Source organism: Eptesicus fuscus, chromosome 5, assembly GCF_027574615.1.
Source record: "Eptesicus fuscus isolate TK198812 chromosome 5, DD_ASM_mEF_20220401, whole genome shotgun sequence".
Taxonomy (NCBI): Eukaryota; Metazoa; Chordata; class Mammalia; order Chiroptera; family Vespertilionidae; genus Eptesicus; species Eptesicus fuscus.
Window position 1 is genome coordinate 88926256 of NC_072477.1, and position 22025 is coordinate 88948280.

Genomic DNA, 22025 nt, shown 5'->3' on the forward strand with positions numbered 1-22025 from the left:
AGATATACCAGACAAATTAGAATTTAAACCCAAAAGCATTAATTCAAAATGATGATAAAACATTTATGATTATATATGTATCAAATAACCCAGTGACTACTTTTATAAAGCAAAAGCTGCAATAGATGCAAGGAAATATAAAAACATTAATAATGGGAGACTTCAACATACCACATGACAGATCAAGTGAACAAACTATAATCCACATGAACAAAAGTTACTTGAGAATCTCAAAAATGTTTGACAATACTAAAAGGGATCTTCTTACCAAGAGAGTTTGAAAACTGCTAGTACAGAAACTCAAAAACAGACCAAGTAGTTATGGAACTTGATTATTCACTAGAAGGCAAAGGTGAATTTTTTATTAAGTAGAAATAAGAAATCTGATAATCCATTGGGAAAAGCAAACATTAGATCCCTATCTCAAAATACAACAAACTCCAAATAAATGGGGATAAAGATGCAAAAATGAAATCATACAAATACTAGAAGAAAACATGAGTGAATTTCTCTTGACCCAGCATTCAGTGAAAGCTTTTCTACCTATGATTCAAAATCAAGACACAATGAAAGATTGATAAATTGACTATATAAAAACAATTATTTTCCATAACCCCACACATGAAACAAAAAAACCCACCATAAGCAACATCAAAAGACAAATTAAAAAAGGGAGAAAATATATGCAAAATATATCATAGAGTTAATATCACTAATATGTAAAAATTACAGGGGAAAAAATCACCAAAATCTGTCAGAAAAGGTAAAACAATATGAATAGACAATTCACAAAAATAAAAAATATAAAAATTAAGGCATTATTAATTATGAGAAGATATTCAACCTGACATAAAAAAAGAAAGGTACGCTGGCCATGGTGGCTCAGTTGATTGGACATCATCCCATGCACCAAAAGGTCACCAGTCTGATTCTCTGTCAGACACATATACAGGTTGCAGGTTTTATCGCTTATCAGAGTGCATATAGGAGACAACCGATCAGTGTTTCTCTCTTACATCGATGTTTTTCTCTCTCTCTCTCTCTCTCTCAAAATCAGTACATATTTTAAAAATTAAAAACAATGAAAAATCAACAAATGTAAATGAAACCTACACTGAGATACCACTGTTTTCCTACCAATATGGCAAAATTGTTTTTGAAAAATGACACACACTGAGTTTAGGCTCTGAGGAAATTGAGACTCTCATAGTTTCCTTGCAGAAACACCATTAACAAAATTACATATCAATTTACCTTTTGACCCAGCAATTCCACTTCTAGGACTATATCCTGAAGACCCAAACCCAACAATGTTAAAATAAATATATAGGTTCAAAGCTAGTCACTGCACCATTATTTATAATTGCAAAATTCTGCAAATAATCTGTATGTTTACAAATAGGATAGTGAGATGAATAAATTATGTTACGTTCAGACAGCTGTAAATAGGAAAAACCAAAAACATAGAAGATCTTTATGAACTGATTATGAAATTTCCAGAATATACTGTCAAAAATTTAATGTACCAAAAAAAGTGTAATAAACAAGGAGAGAAAAAAACATAGATGTATCAGCTCATTTATGCAAAAATAAAGGATGAATAAACCATAGATTAAAAAATAAAAAGCAACAGGGATAGGGTGGTGGTGGTGGTGGTGAAAAGGACCATAAAATGGAATACAAACAGAAGAAAAAAAAAAGACCTGAACTGTATTTCAAATGAATTATATAACCACACTGAAGTGAGGAAGGGGGAGGGAGAAGTAACCCAAATAACTTTTATTATTTTTAAAAAATCTTTATTGTTGAAAGTATTACATAAGTCCTGCTTTCCCCCCCATTAACCACTTCTAGCCTGTCCCCACTCTCCACCCCAGGCCTTCATCCTATAACTTTTAAACACAATTTTTTGAATTATATACTACATTCATGGTAAACTACACAAAGGCATAGGTTAATTCTAAAACTGCTTTCATTTTCCTAGAACTGCACAAAGTAAATATATTGTGGATAAAGGAAGCTAAGTTTCTCATTGTTGGAGCAGTTACAAACATGGAAAGGGGGAAAACTAGACTGAACCTTGTGGTGTTAAGTTAGAATCAAAGGTGTCAGGATAAACTCATGATGTTTTAAAAATATAAGACAGTAAAGAAATATATATATATACAGGGTGCCCCCCCCCCCAAATATATTCACACTTTGAATAACTATAAAGGCACAATGGGTGAAATCTGAGAAGAAAGGAACATCAATGAGCTGTCAGCTGTTAAATTAAGTGTGCATTCATTTTTTGGGGACACCTGTATAAAACACACACACACACACACACACACACACACACACACACAAAATATATATATATATATTTGTGAGTATATAATATTATCTACTTTCTAGCTCTATCTGCTGAAAGGGCCTAAAATAATGAAAACCCAATGACATTGTACACACCTAGCTCCCAGATCTTAATTTCAAAATAATTATACATGGATAGAATGTCCTTCAATGTTCCTTACAACCTGAGATTCAAAGACTTTATCAAATGACCATGATTAACTTAAAATTTGGCTGAAAATATAACTTGTTACACTTAATAGAAAGCTGTATCTCACATTACAGTCTATTTTAATTAATTATCTTTATTGTTGAAAGTATTATATATGTCCCACTTTCCTCCCTTTAGCCCCCACCCCCTGCCCCAGGCTTTCATCACTAATTGTCTGTGTCCATGGGCTATGCATATATACATACAAGGTCTTTGGTTGATTACCTCATACCCACCCATCCTCCCCTGCCTTCCCTCTGAGATTCCACACTGTTCCATGACAGTCAATTTTAAATATAAGATGAATTAATGTTTACCATATAAATATATATAACTTTGCAATTTTAAAATATAAGTATTTTACTATGTAAGAATATTAAATAGCAAAAAAAGTTTTTAATTACCCTCTTGTCCATTTCATAAGATGAAGCTTCTGTACTTGGCAAAAGATGGGTAATAGTGGCTATCAGAATCTATAGTCAAAAAATAAAAAAAGAAAAGAAAAAGCACAAAATATATTAAACGAATGTTCATTCTAAAACATTAATGTTAATGTAAAAACAATATAAAATCTATTGCTGCAAGGTTATTCTGAAACATTAACACTGTTACTTCAAGGTAATTTTTAATGTGTAAGCTTTTCAAGTACATTAACTACCAATTATTTATAATCTTCATGTATAGAACCAACATTATATATGCTGTTAACTATGAATGGATTTCTCACAAACTCAACTCATGAATCAATATGTATAAATACACAGATAATATATGTTCTAGTAGAAAATTGAAATATATAAAGAAAAGCAAAAAGATGTATAAAAATCATCTGCAATTCTGTCACTAACGATATCTACCCTACTCAAAATATTAGGTATAGAAGGAATATACCTCAACATAAATAAAGGCCATAAGTGACAAGCCCACAGCTAATATAATATTCAGTGGTGAAAAGCTAAAAGCCTTTCATCTAATATACAAGGAATACAAGGATGTCCACAGTTGCCATTTCCATTCAACATGGTACTAGAAGTCCTACCACGGCAAGTGGGCAAATAAATAAATAGCACCTGAATCTAAAAGGGAGAAGTACAATTATTTGTTTGCAGATGACATGATCTTATATATAGGAAACCCTAAACACTGCACCAAAAAATTGTTACAAATATAAATGAATTCTGTAAAGTTGCAGGATACAAAATCAAAATACCAAAATCTATTGCATTTCTATACACAAGCAACAAACCATCACAAAGAGAAATTAAGAAAGATATCCCCATTTACAGTAGCATCAAAATCAATAAAATAGAAATACATTTAATTAATGAGGTAAAAGACCTGCACACAGAAAACTATAAAGCACTAATGAATGAAGAAAGACAGTACTATATGATTCCACTTATATGTGGAATCTAATGAACAAAATGAACTAACAAAGTGGACAGACTCATGGATACAAAGAACAGACTGATAGGGGGGTGAGGCCTGGGTGAGAAGGGTGAAGGGATTAAGAAAAAAGAAAAGAAAGACTCATGGGCACAGCAATTTTCACCTTTTCATTTAAAGGAAGCATTCTATAGCTTCTCTTTGGCATATCTGAATTGTCAGCATCACTATTCTTACACTTTGCGGCCTTTATTAAGTAAAATAAGGTTTACTGAACACAGGCATTAGGATACCATGACAGATGATCCAATAACTGTGATGGCTACTAAATGACTAATGGTTGAGTAGCGTGTACGGTGTGAATATGCTGGACAAAGGGATGATTCATATCCCATTGAAGAAGGACAACGTGAGTTTTTATCATGCTACTCAGAACAGTGTACTATTTAAAACTTACTATAAATTGTTCATTTCTCAAATTTTCCATTTAATATTTTCAGATTACAATTGACCATGAGTAATTAAAATTGCAGAGAGCAAAACTGTGGATAAGGGAGGACTACTGTAAATGAAAAGATATTCCATGTTATAGATTGGAAGAATTAATATTGTTTAATTGCTCATACCACCCACAGCGATTTACTCATTCAATGAAATAAATTCCAATGGCATTTTTCTCAGAAACAGAAAAAACTATTTTAAAATTTGTATGGAACCACAAAAAGTCATAAAGAGCCAAAGCCATCTTGAGAAAGAAGAACAAAGCTGGAGGCATCACACTTCCTGATTTCAGGTTAATTATAAAGCTATTTTAATAAGAACATGATGGTAAGCTACACAGGCACATAGAAAAGCAGATCAGAATAGAGAGCCTATACACAAACCCACACTTACAGTATATGGACAACTCATCTCTAACAAGTGCACCAAGAACACACATTGAGGAAAGGAAAGTCTCTTCTATAAATGGTGCTGGGAAAACTAAATAGCTACATACAAAAGAATAAAACTGCATCCATGTCTTATACCACTCACAAAAATTAACTCTAAATGAATCAAAGACTTAAGTGTAAGGCCTGAAGCCATAAAATTCCTCGAAGAAAACACAGGGAAAATGATTCTTGATACTGATCTTGGTATTGATTTACTGGATAAGACACCAAATGCATAGGCAATAAAGCTAAAACAAACAGGCCGGGACTACATCAAACTAAAGAGCTTCTACAAAGCAAAGGAAACAATAAAAATTAAAAAGGCAACCGATGAAATGGGAGAAAATATTTGCAAACTATGCATCGGATGTGGGGCTAGTACCCAAACTATATAAGGAACTCATACAACTTAATAGCAAAAAAAACCCAAAACCAAATAATCCAATTTCAAAATGGGCAAAGGACCCAAATAAACATTTTCCAAAGAAGACATTGAAATCATTACTAGCTATAAGAAAAGTGCTCAACATCACTAATCACCAGGGAAATGCAATTCAAAAGCACAAGAAAGCACCTCACATCTGTTAGGGCTATTTTCAAAAAGACAAGAGATGCCCTAGCTGGTTTGGCTCAGTGGATAGAGCATCAGCCTGTGGACTGAAGGGTCCGGGGTTCGATTCCGGTCAAGGGCACATGCCCAGATTGTGGGCTCAATCCCCAGTAGGGAGCATGCAGGAGGCAGCCAGTCAATTATTCTCTCTCATCATCAATGATCTCTCTCTCTCCCTCTCCCTTCCTCTCTGAAATCAATAAAAACATATTTTAAAAAAAGACAAGAGATAACAGATGTTGTCAAGGATTTGGAGAAAACAGAAGCTTTATATACTATTGGTGGAAATAGGAACTAGTACAGTCATTATGAAAAACAGTATGGCAGTTCCTCAAAAATTAAAAATAAAACTACAAGATAATCCAGCAATCCCACCTGATGGAAATGAAATCAGTATCACAAAGAGATATCGGCACACCCATGTTCATTGCAGCATTATTCCCAATAGCCCAGATATAGAAACAACATAAATGTCCTTCAACTCACAGATAAGGAAATGTGGTATCTATATGTATAAAAGCCTAAGTGACCGTTACAAGCGAATGACAAGAACAACTGGTCAACCAGTCGCTATGACACACATAGACCACCAGGAGGCAGATGCTCAACGCAGGAGCTGCCCCCTAGTGGTGGTCAGTGCACTTTCACAGCCAACATCCCGCAGCCCCTCCCCCTGGCTGGCCCCCCACCCCCAATCGGCTCTGATAGGGGGCTGGCCAGCCAACCTCCCACAGCCCCTCCCACAGCCTGCCAAACTACCACAGCCCCTCCCCCTAGCCAACCTCCCATGGCCCTTCCCCCCCCCCAGGCCAGTCGACCTCCTGCGGCCCCTCCCCCCGGCCAGCTGACCAACCTCCCATGGCCCCTCCCCTCTGCTGGCCGGCGCCCAAATAGGCCTTGATCATCGGCCAGGCCGAGGGCTCACCTGTGCATGAATTCGTGCACCAGGCCTCTAGTATATACTAGTATGTATTCAGCCATTAGAAAAAGAAGGAAATCCTGCCATTTTTGACAACATGGATGAACCTAGAGGGCATTATGCCAAGTGAAATAAGCCAGACAGAAAAAGCCAAATATTGTATTGTATCACTTATATGTGGAATCTAAAAAAATATTTAAAAGCTGAGACGGAAAGTAAAATAGTGGTTGCCAGGGGCTGAAGGAAAAGAAGGAAAATGAGGAAATGGAGGTCAAAGGGTACAAACTTTCAGTTATAGGTTAAGTGATGGGGATCTAGTGTACAACATGGTAACTATAGGGAACTATATGGTCAGTAATGAATATCTGAAAGTTGCTAGAGTAAATTTAAGTATTCTCATCATAAAAAAAAGTTAACTGTGCGAAATAATGAATGTGTTAATTATCTTGATTTTGGTCATGATTCCACAATATCAGGTTATGTTGTATACCTTAAATATATATATCTGTCAATTATTCCTCAATACATTTGGGGTGGTGTAGAAACCTATCCTCTTGTCTTCCTAAAATATTTATGTATATACTAGAGGCCTGGTGCATGGATTCGTGCACCGGTGGGGTACCTTGGCCTGGCCTGCACCCTCTCACAATCCGGGACCCCTCAGGCGATGTCAGACTGCCGGTTTTGGCCCGATCCCCATAGGCCAGGCCAAGGGACCCCACCAATGTATGAATCCATGCACCCGGCCTCTAGTATGCATATAAGATCTTTGGTTAATCTCTTCTTGCCCTCCCTCCTCTCCTCTTCCCTCTGAGATTCATCAGTCTATTCCATATTTCCATGCCTGTGTGTTGAGCATCTGCCCCCTGGTGGTCAATGTGTGTCATAGCTACCGGTTGAATGGCCGAACGGTCGCTTAGGCTTTTATATATACCAGAGGCCTGGTGCAGGTGGGGTCCCTCAGGGTGGCCTGTGGGGATCGGGCCGAAACCCGCAGTTCAACGCCGCTTGCAATTCCTGCCTGCCACTCCCGCTCATCCCAGCCCTGCTGTGCCTGCCGTGGGCTTGCACCCAAGTCAGTGCAATACTGGCTTGCACCCAGTCAGTCCCTATCAGGAGAGGCTTGTGTCACCACAGTGGCACTCGCCAGCTGTGAGCCCTGCATCTGGCACCCATCTTGGGGGGGCCGGGACGTGATCAGCCCTCTGGGCAGGCAGTGGGACACCCTTGCTGGCCTGAGATCCAGATCTGTCCCACTCATGTTCGCACCGGTTGTCAGGAGCCACCTGGTGGCCACTTTTATATCATTTCTTCCTTGCGGAGCATCTATGGAGGGGACATGGCCATGGTGCCCGAGGCCAGCGGCACTGTTGGGATCATGCCAGCAGCACTGGTCCGTCGGTGCCTGGCCCATTCTCTGGAGATTACACCTGCAGGACTACTGAGGGATTGAGTGGCTGCCACCAGGCTGGTGAGCCACCAGTACAGGTCTGTCAGCTAAGTGGCATTCCTGCTGTGGGAGCGCACTGACCACCAGGGGGAAGCTCCTGTGTTTAGTGTCTGCCCCTTGGTGGTCAGTGTGCACCATAGCGATCTGTCTTTTGGTCACTAAAGGCTTTTATATATATAGACTAGAGCCCGGTGCATGAAATTCATGCACTGGGGGGGGGGGGGGGGTGTCCCTCAGCCCAGCCTGCACCCTCTCCAATCTGGGACCCCTTGGGTGGGATTGGGCCTAAACCAGCAGTCGGACATCCCTCTCACAATCCGGGACTGCTGGCTCCTAACTGATCAACTGCCTGCCTGCCTGCCTGATTGCCCCTAACCGCTTCAGCCTGCCAGCATGATCACCCCCTAACTGCTCACCTGCCAGTCTGATTGACGTCTAACTGCTCCCCTGCCAGCCCGATTGCCCCCAACTGCCCTCCCCTGTCAGCCCAATCACCCCTAACTGCCCTCCCCTGCAGGCCCGGTCGTCCCCAACTGCCCTCCCCTGCTGGCTATCTTGTGGCAGCCACCTTGTGACAACATGGGGGCAGCCATCTTGTGACAACATGGGGCGGCCATCTTGTGATGACACAAGGGCGAGACGCCACCTAGGCTTTTATTAGTATAGACTATACTTAGACTTTATTAGTATAGTCTATACTTATTAGTATAGACTAATAATTAGTATAGAGGCCCGGTGCATGAAATTCGTGTATGGGGGAAGTGTCCCTCAGCCCAGACTGCACCCTCTTGCAATCCAGGATCCCTTGGGGAATGTCTGACTGCCAGTTTAGGCCTAAACCGGAAGTCGGACATCCTTCTCACAATCTGGGACCACTGGCTCCTAACTGCTCACCTGCCTGCCTGCCTGCCTGATCACCTCTAACCACTCTGCCTGATCACCCCTAACTGCTCACCTGCCTGCCTGATTGCCCCTAACCACTTCTGCCTTGGCCCCCGCCGCCACGGCTTTGTCGGGAAGGATGTCTAGCATAACATCTGGAAGGTCATTCAGCTGTCCGGTCTAATTAGCATATTATGCTTTTAATACACACACACACACACACACACACACACACACACACACACATATCTTATATAATAAAAGCCTAATATGCTAAGTGTCTGGTCATCCAGTCATCCATTCAACCAATCAAAGCGTAATATGCTAATGGCATGGCCACTCAACTGCTTGCTATGACGTGCACTGACCACCAGGGGGCAGATGCTCCAACCGGTAGGTTAGCTTGCTACTGGGGTCCGGCTGATTGAGATGGGCTGGACATGCCCTGGAGCCCTCCTGCGGTCCCTCCCTGGCTGGCCAACCTCCCACGTCCCTCCATGGTCCTGATTGGGCACCAGTGGGGTCCCTTGGCCTGGCCTGTGCCCTCTCGCAATCCTGGACCTCTCAGGGGATGTCGGAGAGCCAGTTTCAGCCTGATCCTGCAGGCCAGGCCGAGGGACCCCACTGGTACACAAATTCGTGCTTCAGGCCTCTAGTGTGTGTGTGTGTGTGTGTGTGTGTGTGTATATATATACATATATATATATATATATATATATATATATATATATACACACACACACACACACACACACACATATATATATATATACTAGAGGCCCAGTGCATGATTGAATCATGCACGTGTAGGGTCCCCTACACGCTTTCCCTTTCGATCATGGGGAGCTGGGTGCCTGTCCGCTGGTGCACCAGGCGCTGGAGGCTTCTGAAAGGCCTGCTGCCTGAGCGGACAGGCACCCAGCTCCCACACTTTTGCTTTCTATTGCGGGGGAGCTGAGTGCCTGTCTGCTCAGGCACTCAGCTCCCCTGCTTTTGATGGTCCGCGCGGCGCGACGTCAGCTCGCTGCCCCAGAGGCCCCTTCTGTGCTGCAGCACAGCCATGGCGCAGACGCTGAGCTCGTGCCGCTGCTGGCGACGCAGCTCAGCGTCCCGCCGGCCCAATCAGCTACCCCGGCCACCCCGAGTCCCGCCCCCCCGTGCCTCCTGGCCAATCATGGGCATAGCGAAGGTACGGTCAATTTGCATATTTGTCTATTATTAGGTAGGATATGTATAAGTATATATATATATACCTCCATACATTTACATGTACATTTATGTGGCTTTAAATTTACATACACCGAATAGTATATGAATAAATTTGATACAGAAATATCAAATGGTAACAGACATTGTTAAAAGAGAAAATATATAGTGTGCTATTTACCCTAAAAATCTCTTTTTTTAAAATCCTCACTTGAGGATATTTTTTTCTATTGATTTTTAGAGAGTAGAAGGGAAAGGGAGAGACAGAGAGAAACACTGATATGAGAGAGAGACATCGATTGGTTGCCTCCCGTATACCTCTCTACCAGGGCTGGGAGCCTGCAACTAAGGTACCTGCCCTTGACCAGAATCAAACCCAAGACCCTTCAGTCCGCAGGCTGATGCTCTATCCACTAAGCAAAACCGACTAGGGCCACCCTGCAAATCTCTTGATCACATTCAATTTTTTATATGCTTGTTAAAAATATACAGGGGGTAAATTTATTGTAAGCTATTTTTTACACCTCATTCTGTACATTGGTTCCCGAATGATCTGCCTCTGAGAGTCAGCTCCTTTTCGCTGGAAGCAGGCTGGCGGTGGATAACTCGGGACCTTGGACACAGCCTTGGGGTGCTATATGTTTTTATAAATTATTGATTTAATGCATCAGGTAGAAAAAAATCCTCAAAATATCTACACTAATAAAAGAGAAACATGCAAATTAACCATCACTCTGCTACACCCACAAACGATGCCCACCAGCCAATCAGGAGCGACTATGCAAATTAACCCAACCAAGATGGCAGCCAGCCACAGAACTGGAGCAAGCAGGAGGCTTGGGTTGCCCTGGCAATGGAGGAAGCCAAGTTTCCCACCTGCCCTGGCCAGCCCTGGCCTCCATTCAAGGCTACAAAGTTTCAATTATAGAAGATAAATAAATCCCAACAAAAATGGCGGTGGCCACGGAGCTGGAACAAGCAGGAGGCTTAGGTTGCCCTGGCAATGGAGGAAGCCAAGCTTCCTGCCCTGGCTGGCCCTGACCTCCACTCAAGGTTACAAAAGTTTCAATTATAGAAGATAAATAAATCCTAGATACTTGCTTCCAGCTGGCCCTGGCCTCTGCTAAAGGAGGCACTGAAAAAAAAAAAAAAAAAAAAAAAAAAAGGAAAAGAAAAAGAAAAAGAAAAAGAAAAAAAAGAAAAAAAGGAGGGGCTGGGACCTTGGGTCGCTGGGGGGTGATCAGGCCAGGATGGGGCAGCAAGGGCCGTTGGGAGTAAGCAGACCAGCAGGGGGGCCAGTTGGGGGTGAGCAGGCCATCAGTGGGGGTCAGTTGGAGTTGATCAGGACAGCAGGGGGGAGCAGTTTAGAGTGAGCAGGCCAGCAGGGGGCAGTTGGGGGTGAGCAGGCTGGCAGGCAGAGTGGTTAGGGGCAATCAGGCAGGCAGGCAGGCAGGTGAGCGGCTGGAGCCAGCAGTCCCAGATTGTGAGAGGGATGTCTGACTGCCGGTTTAAGACCGATCCCTGTAAACCGGCAGTAGGACATCCTTCGAGGGGTCCCAGATTGGAGAGGGTGAAGGCCGGGCTGAGGAATGCCTCCCTCCCCCGTGCACGAATTTCGTGCACCGGGCCACTAGTACTGTATATAATAAAGGTTTACCAGTAGAATCTAGTATATTAGATGCACCTGCTTAATAGTGATAATAGAACTGAGCCTCTATTCCTAACTATGTAAATAGGTAACAATTAGTGAAATGCTCCATTATTTTGGAATTCTAGTCCTACTTTCAACTAGAGGTGAAATATAATAGCTCTTCATGTTTAACTGTAGCTGTTGGCCACTATAATGCATAGTGAAGCAATTTGCAACAAATCTTCACACTTAAGTACTTAGGTAAGTATTAATATATAAACTGATAAAGAAAATAAGGAAAAGGATTTGAAGGCTTTCAAATAAAAAATAATCTGCTTAGAGAACAAACTTAATTTTCAAATAGAATAAGCAATCTTAAAGGGTAAAATTTTCAAATGTTTTCATACTAGCATATAGATGCACATTCACATTTATATCCAGTTATCATATTCCCATTGATAATAATAGCTGCAGCAAACGTTTATTAAAATTTATGTATCCCCCATCTTAATGGCACTTCCCTGTCAGCTGTGACTTTACATAGTTACTAAATGCTCAGTCCTCTCACCTTAAATTAAGGGGGGAGAGGAAGATAATTGCTCATCTTAAGAGATTTTTAAGAATTAAATGAGATAACATATGGAGATGACTGGTGTATTAGCTGGTACATAGTAGGTGCTTAATAAATATTAATTACCATCTTTCCTAAAAATGTTACAAGAATATGAAGAACAATAAATTCTGGTTAGAGAGAACTGGTAAGCATTTTAATTTTTTTATGAGATGGATTTAAGCCAATAATTGAAGATGGGATGTAAAGAGGAAAATCAGAGCACTTCAGGTAAGAAGAGAGTGAGGGGTATGTTTAGTCAATATTAAGCCAACTCAGGTGCCTGGACTACAGTGTATTTCAAAGGAATATGTACATGATTCTGAAAAGATGGGTTGGGTCCTCATCTGAAGGCCTGGAAAACCCTAGCTAAATAACTTGGATCTTATTTTATAGGCAAATGAAAACCACTCAAAAGATTTTGTTTTTTTTCAGGTAACTGACATAATAGTCATGTAAATGTGAGTGACAACTTGATAGGGAAGAGCTCAGAAGCCAGGAGATCAATTAGAAGGCTATTGTAGTATACTAGATGCCCAGTGCATGAAATTCGTGCACTCGGAAAGGGGGAGGTTCCCTCAGCCTGGCCTGCGCCCTCTCGCAGTCCAGGAGCCCTTGGGGGATGTCCAACTGCTGTGGAGGCGGGATAGGCTCCCGCCACCACTGCTGCGCTTGCCAGCCATAGCTCAGCTTCTGGCTGAGCAGCACTTCCCCTGTGGGAGCGCACTGACCACCAGGGGGCAGCTCCTGCATTGAGCATCTGCCCCTGGTGGTCAGTGCGCGTCATAGCGACCAATTGTTCTGCTGTTCAGTCGATTTGCATATTTGCCTTTTATTATATAGGATTATATAGGACTAGAGGCCCAGTGCACAAAATTCTTGCATGGGTAGGGTCCCTAGGCTTGGCAGGCGATCAGGGCCGATCGAGGCCTTCCAGCTGCCAGCCGGGGCCTCCCTTCCCCGGCTTCCGGCCACTGGCTAGGGCCTCCCTTCCCTGGCTGCCAGCTGCTGGCCGGGGCCTTCCTTTGTTCCGTGCTGCCCCCTGGTGGTTAGTGCACGTCATAGCAAGTGATCGAACACCCAGTCTCCCGGTCGAACTCCTGAGGGGACACTTTGCATATTAGCCTTTTATATATATAGATCAAGACAGAAATAATGAATGGATAAAATAGTTCAGATATAGTAGAAAGTATAGAAGACATGGAATTAAAACAAAATAAAAACTATAAATAATTAGCTGAAGAGGTAAGAAAAATAATGAATCAAAATAATGTCCTGATATGGTAGTTGGAGGGATGGCATGTTTTCTTAACCTAAGAGATGAAATGAAGCCAAATACACATTCATACAGACAATGGCAATTATAAATTTGCAGGTAGCATTTAAAAATAAGAACACAATCTCCTAACATAAAACACAAGGGAACTGTCATGAACTTTTGATACTCAAAAATGCACATTGGGTTGCCATTATTTGCTTGTGCAAAATTTGAAGAAAACTATTAAATAATTTTATATTTCAAGGTATCCAAATTTTAAAATCCTTAACAAAGGTCGTTATGAGAAATAAATAAGAAATTACTTACTTGAATAATTTTCAAGGGAGAATCAGGCTGGTAAATCTGAAGTCTAGGTATATAGTGAACCAGCATGTGAAGCATGTTACAAGCTACATGGGCTACTGTTTTATTAGTAAACTGTAAAAATAACAAAAGAAAAACACATAAAAATTTCTTCCTGAACTGTTATGCATCAATGCATTAGCTGCTGAAAATTTTTAAACTTTATATTTTTTGTCATTCTATATTTATAAAGTGTTTATTAAAGTATTATTAGGAAGATAAATATACAGCTGCAAAAAAAAACACAACTCATTGCAAAGACACAATTTTATTTTTCCTTTGTAATGTTTGTCCTCATTTAAGCCTTATTCCATTTTCTCTTACCTAGATTTTTACAGCAGCTTCTAACCTTATTACCAATCTTTACCCATTCAAATCTACTAGACACAATACTTCCAAAATAATCTTCTGAAGAACTCCTCTGATGCTAACATTCGATATGCTTAAAACTCTTAAATGACTCCCCAGTGGCATAAAGTCATGCTTTTTATGCTTTTCTCTCTATGACCAAATCCTACCCACTCTTCAAGCCCTGACCAAATGTTTCCCCTTTCCCAAGTCTTTTCTGGTTCCTAAGTCAAAGTGATCTCTGCTTCCTCTGAACTCAATCAGCAGTTTGCTTGCACCACATTTGGTTATCTCAGCTTTTTATACTTTATTCCTCTTATTTTAATCTTTTTCAGCATCAGATCATTAATCTCTTGAATCTAGTATTTACAATTCTTTTCATTCTGGTATCCCTTACTCTGCCTAACAAAACACCTCAAACAGTATATGCTCAGAATTATCTGTCAAATCGGTAATATCTGTACATTGTATCTTTAGAGTCCTATACAGATAGTGTAATATAAGTCTTAAGACAGAAAAAATATTATGCATCTGTTCAGAAACAAAAAAAAAAAATCCATTTATACATTTAGAATCTTCAAATAATTAGTTTATTTCTGAACAAATCTTATTTTGGCCACAAGGAGGGGCATTTAACTTGAATGATAAAGTAAAAAAGTTGAGCAGTTCAAGAATTCAGAAGTAGTAAAGATCAAATAGTAGGTTACAAAAACACTGATAAAGAAAAAATAAATAACCCATGTTGTTAAATGACTGGTTTCCTTTTTAAGAGCCACCCATATGTTTCCTATGGACAAAGCCAAATACATAAAAAGATGACTAGGACCACTCTTGAAGAAAAAGTCAGGAGCAAGGAAATAATGTAATAATAAATTAATGAAAACATTTATTAAAGAGCACAACCTATAATTAACATTTGGAGAAAAAATAATCATGATTCTATACTATTTTAATATATTCCACTAAACAGTGGTTTGTTGTGTTGTTGTTTTTTTGTGTGTGGTTTTTTTTTTTACCTTCAAGGAAACACATATTACATTCAGAGCTTCCTTAATTTGAGGATGATGAGACTCATGGACTAGTTCTTCACAAATCCAAATACCTAAACTGCAAAGTGCTACACATCTGCAAAAGAGGCAACCAATAATGATACAAATAAAAATGTATGCGCTTTTAAAGAAATAAAACCACCATCACAACCAAAACACCCACAACTAGCCAACATAGAATGAACATGCACTGTTTAAGTAAATTGATCAATTTGTTACTTTGTATGTTAGCTCTTCTTAGGAAGAGAAAGGAGGAAAGCACATCCCTAAAACTTTAAATCTAATTTTCAATTATAACTTATTACCAAAATCAGAGGCAGAGATAATATAAAGGATTTTTCTAACAAACCCATATTAAGAAATTGATATTTTCATAAAGATTCTCAAATATATACCCTGCTTTCAAAAAGGAAAGGATGTCATTTGATTAACTGATAGCAGAAAAATGAACTTAAGCAAACTACAAACTCTTTAAAAAACAGATTAGGTACACAAATAAAATGTATATACTTCATAAAGGGATTCCAACAGAAACAGAACTTGTAGAATTTTTTTTCTGTTGCCTAATGTCTTCATTTTCCTATTTGTACTGTTTCAGCTTGAAGGGAGTAATTTGTGATCACAATCAGTGGAATTCCATTAGTGTGTTCAAATATAAGCTTCTGATGAAGAATATAATGGTTTTACGAATAAAAAAAATTGACTCCTTCTAGGATCCTAGTTATATACCTGGCATGTCCTGGTACTGATATTCTTAAATTCAGCAGAATGCTAAATTTCAGAATAATTCAATGCAGAAACATTTTACTGAACACATTGGATCAGAAGTTCTTCAGCCCTCTCTTTCAGTCTAGCACAGTGTCAATGCTAGAAATTGTTTACTATCAAAACTATCAGAAAGTCTTCTAAGCAAGTCTACTGCTTTATTTCTTCTCTACTATTATCTACTCATGAATCTTAGATAATAGTATTTATAGATCTAAATAACCAAATTTCATTGTTAGCAGTAGAAAGAGTTGTAATCATCAAGTAACATTAAAGTCTAAAACGTGAGGCCAAGTTCTCCACGGATGCAGCTAACTAAAGGCACTGACTGGGAGTACAACTGTTTAACAGGTTTTTTTCCTTTTTCTTTTGTGATCGCACACCTGCATACAGTTTCCTACATTCCTCAAGATGTCCAAATAATCTATATCATTCCCAGTATGGCTCAACTCTCTGCTCCATATCAATTTTGGGGGTATAAGCGTCTAAGGCCTATTCTTAATAAAAGCTATTGTGTTAATGATTCCCAAGTCTTTCTGGGGATCTATATTTTAGGCTTCAATATTCTTTACTTGAGAGGCAACATAGTTAAAAAAAAAAAAAAACAGGCAGAAAATCTAGAATCTGAAGCTCTAAGTTCAAATGTGGTTCAGCTATTATTATTTATGCATCTAATAAGGCTCTGAAGACAAACTATCAAGGTTTTAATCATGGCTCTGCCATTGCTGAGTGATAGGGATAATTATTTAAATACTCTGGGCTCCTATAATAGGGAGGATTCAAATTGTATCTATCTTCTAGAGTTGTTACAAATGAGGTAATAAAGTATTTAGAGCAGTGCCTGGCACTTAGAAAGGACTTAGTAAATGTTAGTTTTCTAAGACATCGGTTTCATGCTAGCAAACTTGGAAGAATGATGGTCCCATTAATTTCTTAGAATTGTGATGAGGAATAAATAAAACAATATAATAAGAAAATTCTTGCAAACTCAAAAGATTGTCATTATCATAGAAAATACTAGAGAATTAATATTCAAAATGATCACATTTGAGGGTAAAGCTACCAGAAATGAAAATATGGTATAATGGAAAAGACAATGTCATTTTCTAGGGATGTCCAGTATTAAAATGAAATTAAAATAAAAATTTACTCAAAAAGATTTGTGGTTTTTTAAAAATATTTTTTTATTGATTTCAGTGAGGAAGGGAGAGGGAGAGAGAGATGGAAACATCAATGATAAGAGACAATCATTGATTTGGCTGCTTCCCTCATGCCCCCTACTGGGGATCAAGTCTGCAATTCAGGCATGTGTCCTGACTGAAATCGAACTGTGACCTTCTGGTTCATAGGTTGATGTTCAACCATTGTACCACACCGGCCGGGCTCAAAGAGATTTGTTTTTAGTTAACTTGACTATTAAGTAAGAAAAATATGGAACTTAATTAAAAAGCTGGAGCTATGTCTCATTTAAGCAAACTATTCATTTTACATTATTTTTACTAGTGGAAAAAATAAGAGACTTAAATTAGAATTAATATTCAAATGGTCAAAGCCATGATCTGCACTTTCATTAACCTGGGTCAAAAAATATGTACGTAGGTAATTGGAAAAGAGAAAGCTTTGCAGAGATGTAGGTCAGAGGAGGAACAACACAGGCTACTTTTGAAGCTAATGACATTCTATTAGAATTAGATTCAAGAAATATAATATTGCCTGAATTAATGATATTTTGGGGATGAGAAGAAACATATGATACTGGCAACCATGTGATAAATCTCAACCTTTTTTAAAAAGGTTTAGTAAAACAGAAAATGACAAGTTTTTGCTTCTAAGTAAGGCATTTAAAAAAGAAAACATTCTAAAATCTTATATTTGTTATGTAATACACATTATATAATATGTTGTATATGTAAATCACATATATTAATAGAATATATTACTTCTATAATATAATAGAAAATCCTGATCCAATATTTATTAATATCAAAATATACTATTTTCTTTAATACATTACTTTCTATAATAAAAATATTTTATTTTAATTCAATTTAAGTAACATTCACTGGGTAACTACTACTACAATTCAAGGTATAGCAGAAGAGACAATGACTATATAATCTAAAGGGAAAGCAAAATATATTTAAATATAATTGAAAAAGTCATTTTCAATACTGAGGGTAAAGATAATAAAATGGGTGACTAATATTTTATCTTTTTAATGAAAAAAGGTTCATATTTAAATCATGAAAAAAGTATTTAATCATACAAATAATTTAAATTTGTAATTCAGAATAGCTTTTGTGTATCTGAAACAATGTGGACTGCTAAATAATCCAACTTCTAAAGTGAGATTGCAAACAGAATAGTTATAACAAATCTTAAGAATATCTGACCTACCGTGCAGGACCAGAGGGCTCATCTCTTGCTGAGCTTAATACAGTTTTGATTATAAGTTCCTAAAATAAGGAGGAATAGTAGCAATAAGAGTTCATTCGTTAATTCAATAAATATTTATTAAATGGCGACTATGCCAGGTGCTAGGAATACTATATTGAAATAAAACCAACAGTCTTTGTTCTCATGTACATACTTTTAATAGTCTAATATTACTCATAAAATTAGCTAAATAAATAAAACAATGGTATGCTCTGATTGTTTTTCCCCTCAAAATTCTTATGTTGAAATCCTAACCTCCAGAGATGATGGTATTAGGATGTGCTTAGGTCATGAGGGTGAAGCCGTTATGAATAAAATCAATGATCTTACAAAAGAGACCCCCACAGAACTCCCTGGCTCTTTTTACTTTGTGAGGACACAGGGAAAAGGCCCAGGATGGACCAGGAAGAGGGCCCTCACCTTAAAACGACTAAGCTAACCCTTTGATTTTGGACTTCTCGGCCTCCAGAAATATGAGAAATATTCTTTTGTCATTTTTATAAGCTACCCAGTCTGTAATATTTTGTCATAGTAGCCAAAAATAACTTTTTTAAAAAAGGTTTATAAACAACTAGGGGCCCAGTGCACGAAATTCGTGCACGGGTTGGGGGTGTTTCCTCAGCCCAGCCTGCATCCTCTCCAATTGGGGACCTCTTGGGGGATGTCCAACCACCGGTTTAGGCCCGATCCCACAGGATAGGGCCTAAACCGGTGGTCGGACATCCCTCTTGCAATCTGGGATGGCTGGCTTCTAACCGCTCACCTGCCTGCCTGCCTGATCACCCCTAACTGCTTCTGGCTGCCTGCCTCCCTGATCGTCCCTAACTGCCCTCCCCTGCCAGTCTGATCTCGCCCCCAACTGCCCTCCCCTGCCTGCCTGATCACCCCTAACTGCCCTCCCCTGCCAGCCTGGTTGCCCCCAACTACACTCCCCTACCAGCCTGATCTCAGCCCTTCCCTGCCAGCCTGATGTCACCCCTAACTACCCTCCCCTGCTGGCCTGATCACCCCTAACTGCCTCTGCCTGCCTCATCACCCCTAACTGCCCTCCCCTGCTGGCCTGGTTGCCCCCAACTACACTCCAGTTGGCCTGATTACCCTTAACCCCCTGCCAGCCTGATCTTGCCCCCAAATGTCCTCCCCTGCCAATCTGATTGCCCCTAACTGCCTATGCCTCAGCCCCCACCACCATGGCTTTGTCTGGAAGGAAGTCGGACGTCCAGAAGATGGCCGGTCAACCTGGTCTAATTAGCATATTACCCTTTTAGTAGTATAGATAGATTATATAGGACTAGAGGCCTGGTGCACGAAATTTGTGCACAGAGGGGGTGGGTCCCCTCAGCCCAGCCTGCACCCTCTCACAACCTGGGACTGCTGGCTCCTAACTGCTCACCTGCCTGCCTGCCTGATCACCCCTAACTACCCCCCCACCCCCCGCCAGACTTTGCAGTTCACCCAGATTAGGTTCTGATTGGTCAGTTTCTATGCCAGTCAGCGTCAAAAGCTTTGCCTCCTAGGCAGCCATTGGTTCCTGGCACTTCACCCAGATTTGGTTTTGATTGGTTGGTTTCTATGCCAATCAGCGTCTCCAGGCCTATCTCTAGGCCTGATCAAAGAGGCGGGCCTGATCAGCAGCCCCCGAGGAGGCTCGGAGAGAAACAGAGGTGCAGCTGCTGGGAGAGAAAGGGAGAGGCAATAGCTGATCAACAGCTGCCACGAAGGCTGGGGATCAGACCTTGCCTCTCTCTGTTCAGGCCTCTCTGGGCCTGATCCGCGGCCCCCTTGGCAGTCAGTGCTGGGTCACTGCGCCAGTACCGGCTGTAGTCAGTGCTGGGTTGTTACCCAGCACTGACTTCCGGTGTTCAGTTAAGCCTTGGTCGTTATGGACCCTGGCTCTTTATATTAATAGATTAGAAGCATATCTGCTCCTAATCAGACACTATTATCTTTATTTTTAAGGTTCAGTATTTGGAGTGAGTTCCATCAGCAATTATATAGTCACTTTAATATTGTACCATCTCCTGTTCAAGCCTGTTAATGCTTTAGGTACATAGGATCCCAAACCTCAATTCCTACAGCAGAACAGAATATTCCATTACATTATGTTTGATTCCTCACATTGAGAAATTGGGAGAGGGAGAGAGTCAATATGCAGGTTTAGTGCCATCTTAATCTTAGAAGCCTTATATTACTAGCATCGTATCTGGCACATAGAATGTTTCAATAAATGTTCAGTGAGTGAATGAATGAATCCTAAGAGAATGACACGTGGGTGGGTTCAATAATCAGAAAACATTTCCAAAGCAGTTATAAACACAAAAAAAGGCTATGCTCCTAATAAACATTCCAGCCTGTGTTCTGAGGAGTATGGCTAGTTAATGTTCTTTAACAATTATGTGGATTTCTAAGAAAAGAAAGCATACACATTTTATTGAATATACATTATGATTATACATCATTTAAATGCTAACAATTAGCAACTGATTTCTTACCTTAACATCTGTAAACTGAGACACAGCAATATCAGGAATATTGGGATGAAGAGCAGGCAGTTCACAATATAAGTTAGGAAAGCAAACTAAAGATCCCAGAAGAACTTGTGCTTCCACTCTTGGTGCCTACAAGTAACCAGATTTTAAAAATTTTAAAATATATTAGTGTTATTAAGTTATCAGAAAAATTATTTTATCACCTAACCATATTAGACAGAGAAGTAAGCGAATAAGACAAAATTCAAAAAGAAACAGGGAAACACAAAAAGATTCAGGTTTTCATTTATATTTCCCATATAAACTCCTATCATTCTCAATAAAGGCAACAAATAGCAGAGCTTTCCTCAAGAGCAGCTAATAAGCTGAAATTAGCCTCAGTTAACGAGACTATAAATTTTTAAAAATATTAACAACACAAAATTACCCTAGTTTTAAGGAAAAATATACTTTTGTTTTAAAGGCAACTCATACATCATAAGACACTGTTCTTTTAAAAAAATGTTATTATTTTCATTAGGGTGACATTGGTTAATAAATAACACATTGTTCTAAAACATTCAAACACATGGAGGCTAAATAGCATGTTATTAAACAACTAGAGGCCTGGCGCACGAAATTTGTGCACGGGTGTGTGTGTGGGGGGGTTGTCCCTCAGCCCAGCCTGCACCCTCTCCAATCTGAGACCCCTTGAGGGATGTCTGACCACCCTTCTTAGGCCCGATCCCACCGGAATCGGGCCTAAACGGGCAGTTGGACATCCCTCTCACAATCCAGGACTGCCAGCTCCCAACCGCTCGCCTGCCTCTGCCTGATTGCCCCTAACCACTTTCTGCCTGCCAGCCTGATCACCCCCTAACCACCTCCCTGCCAGCCTGATCAACGCCTAACTTCTCCCCGGCCGGCCCGATTGCCCCTAACTGCCCTCCCCTGCCTGCCTGGTCACCCCTAACTGCCCTCCCCTGCTGGCCTGGTCATCCCTAACTGCCCTCCCCTGCAGGCCTGCCCCCCCAACTGCCCTCTCCTGCAGGCCTGGTCTCCCGCAACTGCCCTCCCTGGCTGGCCTGGTCTCCCATAACTGCCCTCCTCTACTGGCCTAATCACCCCTAACTGACCTCCCTGCTGGCCTGATTGCCCACAACTGCCC

General features: G+C 40.2%; 1 protein-coding gene across 2 annotated transcripts in view; it reads right to left on the reverse strand.

Annotated features, from left to right (window-relative positions):
- Positions 1–22025, reverse strand: part of RALGAPA1 (Ral GTPase activating protein catalytic subunit alpha 1) — a 273811-nt gene that overhangs the window by 115115 nt on the left and 136671 nt on the right. For both annotated transcript variants that reach the window (XM_054716552.1, XM_054716551.1), the window contains exons 26-30: positions 20882–21007; positions 18351–18409; positions 15156–15264; positions 13756–13866; positions 2950–3018 (exon numbers count right to left, since the gene is read on the reverse strand). In XM_054716552.1, coding sequence (XP_054572527.1) covers positions 2950–3018; positions 13756–13866; positions 15156–15264; positions 18351–18409; positions 20882–21007 — 474 coding nt within the window. The remainder of the gene's footprint in view (positions 1–2949; positions 3019–13755; positions 13867–15155; positions 15265–18350; positions 18410–20881; positions 21008–22025) is intronic.